Raw genomic sequence first — 10,645 nt, forward strand, 5'->3', positions numbered from 1 at the left:
TCAAAGGAATTTTGTGTAACATTATAAAAATACAAAATCCACCTCATTTCCTATTGGCTGGTAGCCATAAATCTAACTACTTGAGCTTCTGCCAATGCTAAATTAATACAAATGTAAAGCTTCACAAGAAGAAATATTTAGCAATTATTTCATCAACTGCATGTTCTATTAAACATCAATATTTTTGCATTGGGATAGTATAAAAAATAAATAAATAAAAAGGCATTGAATTATCACATATAACTATCTTAGCTTCGAACTATGCCACAACAGCAGCTACTCTACGGCAGTGAACAGCAGCAAGGGATCATTCTGAGGTGTAACTCTTTATACCACTAGCCAAAAGTTCATCAGTCAAACAGCATCATTAATGCTTTGTACAAGTAAAACAGCTGAGCTCCTTTTCTATTAGTCTTGAAGTCAATGATACATGAAAACTTGTGACAAGTTGTTTGTTGCAAATTTCATGTCTAAGTATACAGCAAAATTTATTTTGATTCTCAGCTCACTAACTTCAATGAACATGGTTTTGCACAAAATATTACAGCACAAGGCATTGGTTGATGCATGTCAAAAAACCTGCATGTTGTGGAAAAACATTATTTGTGGTAAAGCATTGGCACAACTTTGGCACAGTCACAATATATGGAATGCATATATATATATATATATATATATATATATATATATATATATATATATATATATATATATATATATATATATATATATGACAGGTAGCTATGTATTTGACTGAATACTACTGAACATCAAAGTGACACAATCTATGTATATTAGCTTATTTCAAGATAACATAGTTCATTTTCTGTTCTGCATGCCTAATCTCCCAAGCTTATCTAAGTGATGGTATTTGAATAATACCATTATTAATGTTTATTATTTTTATTTATGTGTTAATGTAGTAAGACAGACTCCCAGGAGTAATGCACTGCCATCACTTAGATAACCTTGGGAGATTAGGCATGCAGAACACAAAATGAACTATGTGATCTTGAAGTAAGCTGATATATATATATATATATATATATATATATATATATATATATATATATATATATATATATATATATATATATATATATATATATATATATATATATATAATGTGTTAAAAGCTATGGCACATTCTCCATTATTTTTCTTCTGGGTGTTTTCTATTTTTCATATAGTCTTCCTTAACACCTCCAGAAGACTATACGAAAAATAGAAAACACCCACAAGAAAATAAATAATGGAGAATGTGCCATAGCTTTTAACATCGTCTGCCTCAAAGAAAACTTACTGCCTGGCTTCACAAAGATATATAATATGATGATTATATACATATATGAAAGATTCACTCACTCACTCACACTAAATAAGTATATATATATATATATATATATATATATATATATATATATATATATATATATATATATATATATATATATATATATATATATATATATGAAAGATTCATTCACATATTAAGCATAATTATAATGCAAGATTTCTATCTTGCAGTTTTGATTCTGAAAGCTTTAAATTTCACTTGCATATGGTTAATGTTTTAATATGCCAGTACCTTTACTATCACATAAAGTAATGGCCTTGTTATGGTGCACCCTTTAGTCCTCTCATAAGTTGTGAAGCATGGCAAGGATGCTATACAATGACTATGTAAATTCACGTTTTATCTTCTTACATACCTATTCATTTGAGCAAAATGAAACGTTCATTACTTTAAAGGAAGATGTGATAACTTGAGGCAGACAGATAGAATCTGCTGAATTGAATGCTGAAATAATAATGGAACATTTCTTTTATTAGTATATCATGTGGATTAAATGTGATTAACCTTTCTACAATTTTATGACTTCCTACAAATCCATTACTTTTCATGACACTCTGTCCTTTTTTAAAGTTAATATAAAAGACATTTGTCCTTCAAAGATAAGTCAGATGCCTATCACTAGCTTAATATAACCAGCTGAGCATCAGACATCAAGTCTGTGTGCAGCAAGTCTGCCACAGCAACAGCACCGCAATTCTGTCATTACGTAGTGATATTGTACAAAATGTTCCAGTGATGGGTAGAAGATAAGAAGTGTCATATTTACATATCCTTACTGTTTAGAAAATGAATACATAATCACAGCTTCCCCCTATTGCCTTTGAATGTGTTGGGGAGGTTACACTGATAAGATGACCTGAATGTAAAAATTAAATGGTGCTTTGTCATTTTTAGTGTTCTTGAGAACAAAAATATTTCTATATGTATTTAAATGATTTGTTTAAATTTTCCATCCATATGCTACAAATCTTGTAGCATGAAACTTTGGTGATAATCAAATAATGAGTTACAACCTCACCACTGTTGTCATACATGTAAATAAGTGACCACTTCTATCATTATGTGAGTTGTTTCACTCACATAACACTGTTTACTACAATTACTACTCATTTCCTTTTAGGTGTTCTTTTAGCAAGTCAACAAATTCCATTGCTTCAGCTTCTTTCTTCTTCTTAACATAAAACTCAATACATAATTCTTGTAATTTCATGGATGAGTCTGATGAACTTAAATCTGCATCTTTGATAATTTCTAGGTCAGACAAGCTCAAGAGAGCCACTGAAGCTGGATTATCTTGAATAGCATTTAGGAGATTACAGGCTTTTTGGGCATCATCTATGGCAGAATCAGGCTCATCAGAAACTAGTAAAAGGTTACTTGGTACTGATAGAGGTGAAGGCTTCCAAACTTCATCACCAGACAAAAGAATAAGCTTTGTATCAGGAGGAATAGTTTCCCAGTAGTCTTCGTCCACAGCAGTTCCATCTTCTTCCAGCACCAATGTGACAGTAGTTGGGTCTGGCAATCCAAGCTTTGCAGCACCCTTCTGTACTGCTTCAATAAAACTGCTTGCTACCACTCCATATCTCCTCTTCCTGTCTTGAGACCACACTCGAACTGGTTTATTCATTGTTACTCTGCTGGAATTATAATATCTTGTTAAAATCTAAGCTTCTCAATGTCAAAAAGTAACACTGACCTTATTCAGTAATGCCCAAAAATAGACATTAATAAAAGCTGCTATTATGTATGATGAAAATACCTCTTATGCTTATGCTGGTGATACATAGAGCATGTTTCAACATGCTCAACAACATGAAGCTGCAATTCCTTTCTTGCACATTCCTTCAACACTGAATTGTTAGAGAAATCTTTCTCAAAGGCAAAAACTTTTCCAGTGGCAAAAGACAAAATCAGATAGCAGTTGAGATGTCATTGCAATCAATACTTTTGTATCAAGACCTGTAATGGAGGCTGTCAAAAGGTACACAGATTGGGAAAAAAAGCATCCAATAAGATGTCTGACAAAAAAGTAAAACTAAATCAAAATTTCCAAAATGGAGGAGGCCTTAATAGTTCAGATGTCCCAACATTCCTCTCTTGAAAAAGCTGTGGTCATAGAAAAGGGAAAAAAAAAAAACAAAGTTCCAAAGTTTAACAATAAAAGGAATAAAAGTGACAGTTAACATTACATGAGTGATGTAAACAATATAAGGATGACATTAAGTGTAAGTTGTGCAGTAAGGCTGTTGGATGCAGCATTGCAGCAGTGTGGGAAGGTGCAGGAATTCCCTTCCTGGCAACATTATCACTTCATCTCCAACCAGGCTTACAATATCTCACATGTTGGTTATTTAGTATCTAAGATAATCTTAAAATATCTGGATGATCCTCTTTGATCTTTCTTCAGGGACTGACATGCCAGTGGGTCTTTCTTTTTGTTCTTTGTGTGTGTGTGTATATATATATATATATATATATATATATATATATATATATATATATATATATATATATATATATATATATATATATATCACAGTGGAACCTTGGTTTTTTAACCTAATTCGTTCCTGAATGCTGTTCAAAATCTGAAATGTTTGAAAACCAAAACTATTTTCCCAATAGGAATCCATATAAAACATGATAATCTGTTGTCAGACACCCGTCCACCATGTCTTGGCAGGTAATGACTAAAGCTCCCATTAAGATGGCTACTCCACAATATCTCCAGCTTAGACATTTTTTTTTAACCAGAAAGATGTACAGAATTAATTTAGTGACACAAAACTCATCAAAAGATAATCTTTAGACCATGCACCGATCAAGTGAGGGAAGCCTTAGAGAGTGACAAAGAAAGGAGCAACCCACTCACTGCCAAAATGAAGGTGATCATAACACTTAGACATCTTGATGCTGGGAAAAGCTACTGGAAAAATGCAGTTGTGCGTGAGTGTCATGTGCGTGAGTGTCATGGATCATAGAGAGAGCCACAGGAAGCTAGGGATTACTCCTGAGCACCAAACCTTATTTGTTTACATCAAGGATCTTCAACAGGATCACATTTAACTTATTTCAGACTGAATTAGTTTCTCCTCTAAATATATAAAAGCAAAGCAAATATTTATAGAAACTATAAATTAGTAATAAATGGCAGCTTTTGTTACATCTTGTGGCATTTGAAATCAAGAAACTTTGTTAGAAAACTGAATTATGGTACAGTAACTGAAGCAATTATGAATTAAAATGTTTGTTTGAAAACTGAGTTGTTTGGAAAGGGAGACGTTTGGTAACCGAGGTTCCACTATATGTGTGTGTGTGTGTGTGTGTGTGTGTGTGTGTGTGTGTGTGTGTGTATTTATATATATATATATATATATATATATATATATATATATATATATATATATATATATATATATATATATATATATATATATCTCATTGAATGTGATAGCTAGTTGAGCATTTATTATTTTTCTTAAGATATTTTCCTTATATCTTATGATTGTCTTATATTCTTTTTAATTGGCTGCATGACTTCGCCGAAGCTAGTCATTTTCGCTAGATCGCGATTTTGGGTCCTTGACCCTTCTTCAGCAGCGAAGGTCTTTCCGAAGAAGACTGAAGAAGGGTCAAGGATCCGAAATCGCGATCTAGTGAAAATGACTAGCTTCGGCGAAGTCATACAGCCAATTAAAAAAGAATATAAGACAATCATAAGATATAAGGAAAATATCTTAAGAAAAATAATAAATGCTCAACTAGCTATCACATTCAATGAGATATGTATTAGAGAAAGACTCCTGCCCATATACACCCTTAATATATATATATATATATATATATATATATATATATATATATATATATATATATATATATATATATATATGATAAGCAAATATATTACTAGCAATATCTAAAAATACTACTACATGTAAAGGAACACCTTTATTATGATGATTATACTTTATCATGAGACACAATGGACTGGAGAGGTAGGCACCTTGCATGGCAGGTAATGACAACAGCATCATGACTCTAACTTCAGCCTAAAATATTGAATCCTGTGGTATTAACAAATATCTACCACTGAAATAGTAGCAATCTTCTTCTGTTCACCAATGTGTCACTTCACTTCTGTTCACCAATGTGTGGCATTATCAGAAACAGAAATCAAATGAATAATTCTATGAGCATGATCCAGCAAATTTTGGGAATCAGACCCATTTCACACTCACAGATAAATCTATTCACTCCTGATAAATAAAATCATAACATAATTCACCTTTTTAACTAAACTATCATAATTCAACAACATTGTTTTCTTAAACAGTAACTGTGATGGTAAGACAAGTGACAAAGAAATTTATAATGTTGCTTGCCAAAAAAATAGTTTTGTCAGCCAGAGTGAGATGGATGGGTGTAATTCTGTAATGAACCTGAAAATAAGGCTGTATATACATTAGTAAATATATATTCTTCACTAAATAATCATGTGTCAAGATATTAATGAAGAGTCAAATGTCATACATATGAAATTACACAAATATGCCAGCAGGGATTATGGTGGGACATAATTCTAGATAACGATATAATGTGCTCATGGTATTTAGGAAAATGAAACACCAAAAGAAAAAGAAAAATGGTGGAAGGAAGCCAAATAGTGTTAAAAGATTACAAAGTATCAAAATAATCTTGGCACCTGACAGTTGTTACACGTTTTTTGGCGGTCCCCGCTCCTCCGGCCAGGGGTTCAATACCAATATACTCAGTAAATGCACGGAGTTAACAAGGATACTCACCTTAAAGCGAATGTGTCCGGAGATGTGTTCAAAAAGTAGATTTATGTGTCAGTAGAAAGGAACGCGAGTGGCGAGGCAGATAAACATCATGCTGGCAGTTTCGGCTTCGGCCAGGGTTGCCAGATTTTTCAGAGCAAAAGATGCCAAAGTGTTTCCAATAAAGTGCCAAATAGCACAAAATAGTGCCAAACTTTATAACTCATAAAATATATATATATATATATATATATATATATATATATATATATATATATATATATATATATATATATATATATATATATATACACAGATTGAGACGGGACAATACGAGCTTAGCTCATCTCCCATGTCACAACACACACACACACACACACTATATTGCAGATGGTCTGACAAAAGTTAACTGAATAATTACTTGAACACTGTTGCAGGTAATTATATACAAAACTGCCTATTATAAAACAGCCAGAAAACACCTGCAATATATCGTGGTAACTAGGGTAACATTCCAAACAAGAACATATTTAAAAAAAATCTTTATTACTAGCCAAATGGTTATGTGCAAAGTTACAAAAATAGTTAATTCATAAATTTACAATGTTTACCCATAATAATCTTCATAGAGATAGATAATATATATTTTTACTTGTACATGTACATTTTCAAGATGAACCAATCTAGGCACTCCGTTCACATTAGGCTAATTATTGATCTTAAAGTTATAATGAAAGACCATTCCCTATATCTCCACATTTCCACAAAACATTCTAAATAAAGCATATGTAATTATTTGGCATTAATTGTTCTTTTAATAGTAATGAGATCATTCCTTACAGCCCCACATTGGCACACAACACTCAAAATAAAGCATATATATATATTCTTATAATATTAATGAGATAATTCCTTAAAGCCCAACATTGCCACACAACACTCAAAATAAAGCATACCATAGACTAGGAGCATACAAATCTATTTGGCATTAACTGTTCTTATAATAGTAATGAGATAATTCCTTAAAGCCCAACATTGCCACACAACACTCAAAATATAAATCTATTTGGCATTAATTGTTCTTATAATAGTAATGAGATAATTCCTTAAAACCCAACATTGCCACACATCACTCAAAATATAAATCTATTTGGCATTAACTGTTCTTATAATAGTAATGAGATAATTCCTTAAAGCCCAACATTGCCACACAACACTCAAAATATAAATCTAGTTGGCATTAATTGTTCTTATAATAGTAATGAGATAATTCCTTAAAGCCCAACATTGCCACATATCACTCAAAATATAGCATATAAATCTATTTGGCATTAATTATTCTTATAATAGCAATGAGATAATTCCTTAAAGCCCAACATTGCCAAACAACACTCAAAATACAAATATATTTGGCATTAATTGTTCTCTAATAGTAATGAGACCATTCCTCACAGCTCCACACATTCACTCAACACTCAAAATAAAGCATAAGAAACCATTTGGCATTAATTGTTCTCTAATAGTAATGAGATCACTGAAATATCACAATTCAAACATATTCAGTTATGTCGTCTTCGTCCATGTCATCACCATCATTGTTTTTGTTATATATATCTGAATTAAATAACTTGAGCATTTCCTGAGATGGGACAAAATCTTTACAACACAATCCTCTAAATTGAAGGTGACATCTGATCCTACAAATTGCATCTAACATCTTTGTTCTCATTCTATTTCTCAATTTAGATTTTACATTAGTTACATGGGAAAATATTCTCTCTACAATTGCATTGCTAGCTGGAGTAACCAGAGAAGAAAGTGCCCACTTTGATAATTCCTGGAATGGGTTTTCACCCATTCCATTTTGAAAAGATTTAATCCCCACCCAGAACTTCACCGAGTCCATTGGAATAGTGCCACTGAAAACACTTTCCTCTCTCCAGTTCACAATTATTAAATTGTGAACTGGAAATTGTGAACTGAAATTGGAAAAAAAATTTTTCCAATTTTTAGCTTTTCTTTCATTTATGCCAATAATTGTAAGCCAAAATAACAGCATATGTGCTCCCCCCACCCAAAACCCCGAATTCCCACCTCTCCCCCATTATTCTTAGGGGAAGGGGTGCGGAACTTAGAAAAATTCATAAAAATAAAAATACGCAAAATCGCAACAAATGAGACATCAGGTATGTCTCTATGAAGCATATCCTTTCTATTAGTAAGTGTTTTAACTAAAAAAACACACCCGGTGTTCTGCCAAATCTTTACCATTTTTTCAATTTAACTTCAACACTAGAACTTCATACTTACAGTTATGGTCGGTTACAGAGAACTTGTGGATGAGCAGCCCGTGCCCGGCGCCCGCGCCCCCGTGCAGTCTGTTCTGGGTCTTGGTCTTGTGTTTTGTTTTGATTTAGTCTTGACTCTTGATCTTGATTGCACATTATACAGATTGCGCTGTTTGTTGATGTTTTCATTTCTTCCATCAGTAATGATGGTGCTAACAATGCATTAGGCATTTCGAAATTTCAGAAAAATGGCTAGTGAATGATTTTTATCGAAAAATGCCAAAAAAGTGCCAAGATGCCAACTTGATTTTTTGGATGCCAAACGCATTGAAAAAGTGCCAAATTTATAGATTTTGGCACCAAAAGTGCCAATCTGGCAACCCTGGCTTCGGCAACGAGAGGCGCACCAACAAATGTCAAGTTTTCTTTCCACTGATTCACCTTTTTACTACAGGATAACTTTTCCATAAATCCCTACAAATTTTTGGCATTTGTTTGCGGAATGAACTCTCTAATTGTTTTCTAACACAAATAAGACAAAATTAAAACGGGCAAGAGCGTATTCCAAAAGAGGATAGCGAAGGCAGTGTTGAAATAGAGTAAGACTTCTGATAATAAAGGAGAGTAAATAGGAACATGTATGGATGGTAGATGAAAGATTCTGTAAAGTGGAAATGTGGATAGGAGAGCTTGGAATGTTTGAGAGATGGACTGCCACATGTCTGATACCATCTTGCATCATCTTTTGATGAGACGGGAGCGTGGCAGTGTGCAAAACATAAATAAATAGGCGGATGGAAGAGAAAGGAAAGAAAGAATGTTAAGCATCCGGAGTAAAGTGGTTAACATTCTTAGCCACACGACTAGTGCTCCTCCTCGTACTATATACATTCAGCAGGTACCCTATCTGTTTACTGTCATTCCTTTCTCTCATCCCGCTCCATTCTTCCAGTTATATGTCCTTTATCACTAACATCTTTACACTTTCATGATCCAGCACCAAACGGTCCAGTTTCATCCAGTCTTTCACGCATTACACATGCCTTGCCACGCCCCCCTGTCCCCACCACCACTTGCCCATCTACATACTCTACTATTCAATTTTAGCCTTGAATAGCAGATCGCCTCCACAGCTTCCACTAAAATAAATAAGTAAATAATAATAATAATAATAATAATAATAATAAAATATAATCAGGCTGGTTCTTTTCTCGGGACCATTCTAATGCTGACTTTTCACTCATTCATCTTTAAGGGAGAGTATACGAATGAGAAACTCTGTCAGGAACCCCCAGCGATGGAAGTCACAGTGTGCATGTAATGAGAATGGAAGTAAGAAGGGGAGTGGAACCCCTAGTTCTGCCTTTCTTTTTGTCTTCTTCCTACATATGTGTTTGGGAAGGCACCGATCCAAAGGCTTCACCGACAGTCTTCACTGGTTGACCTCCTACACACACACACACACACACACACACTCTCTCTCTCTCTCTCTCTCTCTCTCTCTCTCTCTCTCTCTCTCTCTCTCTCTGTGTGTGTGTGTGTGTGTGTGTGTGTGTGTGTGTGTGTGTGTGTGTGTGTGTGTGTGTGTGTGTGTGTGTGTGTGTGTGTGTGTGTGTGTGTGTGTGTGTGTGTGTGTGTGTGTGTGTGTGTGTGTGTGTGTGTGTGTGTGTGTGTGTGTGTGTGTCTGTGTGTGGGTGCGTGTGCGTGTGCGTGTGTGTGTATGTGTGTGCCAAATTTTTTACAGTGTTCTGAATGATAAGAACAATGAAAAGATTATACTAATTTTTAATAATTGCAAAATATTAGCAAAATGGTGTTGCTCTTTTACCTGAAACATTTTTATGACAGAAATAGAGCAGGGAAACTATGCAGTAGGGCAATGAGCAAGAAGTGGCATATGTACTGCACTACCTAGCATAGCCACGTTATTTCAGAGACATTCTCCTCTTGCTCATAATCTAAATAGTAATATGTTGTTAAATACTCCCTATACTATTATATAAAGAATCATAAAAATAAAACATCATCGTAAATATTCACAAAATTCGCAAAATCAAGTTTTACCCTTCCTGCAGTGCGCGATGGCTATAGTGGTAAATTGCGCGCTGTACAGTGTTACAAATACTATACACACAATATAGAGCAATAGATATGGTACGCACAGTATAGTGCCTCACACTCTTTAAAAGAAGGCTGAACAGTACCACTCCTGACAA

At 33.8% G+C, this 10,645-nt stretch overlaps 1 protein-coding gene across 4 annotated transcripts; it reads right to left on the minus strand.

Moving 5' to 3' along the window:
• Positions 1 to 242: 242 nt before the first annotated feature.
• Positions 243 to 8,788, minus strand: LOC135101242 (uncharacterized). Of its 4 annotated transcripts, none has more exons than XM_064004923.1 (2): positions 8,452 to 8,788; positions 243 to 2,994 (listed from the first exon to the last, which is right to left on the minus strand). In XM_064004923.1, exon 2 carries the CDS (start codon positions 2,985 to 2,987, stop codon positions 2,460 to 2,462), a length of 528 nt encoding a protein of 175 aa, XP_063860993.1. In that variant the 5' UTR covers positions 2,988 to 2,994; positions 8,452 to 8,788; the 3' UTR covers positions 243 to 2,459. The 4 variants fall into 4 exon arrangements, with proteins under 4 accessions (XP_063860993.1, XP_063860992.1, XP_063860990.1 ...); XM_064004922.1 differs by having other exon boundaries at positions 243 to 2,997; XM_064004920.1 differs by lacking the exon at positions 8,452 to 8,788 and adding an exon at positions 6,166 to 6,314 and having other exon boundaries at positions 243 to 2,997.
• Positions 8,789 to 10,645: the final 1,857 nt, after the last annotated feature.

The sequence above is a fragment of the Scylla paramamosain genome, chromosome 6, assembly GCF_035594125.1.
Source record: "Scylla paramamosain isolate STU-SP2022 chromosome 6, ASM3559412v1, whole genome shotgun sequence".
Lineage (NCBI taxonomy): Eukaryota > Metazoa > Arthropoda > Malacostraca > Decapoda > Portunidae > Scylla > Scylla paramamosain.

What these genes read in the sequence shown, in the direction of transcription:
- LOC135101242 (XM_064004923.1), bottom strand. Translation starts at nt 2,987, where the DNA reads ATGAATAAACCAGTTCGAGTGTGGTCTCAAGACAGGAAGAGGAGATAT.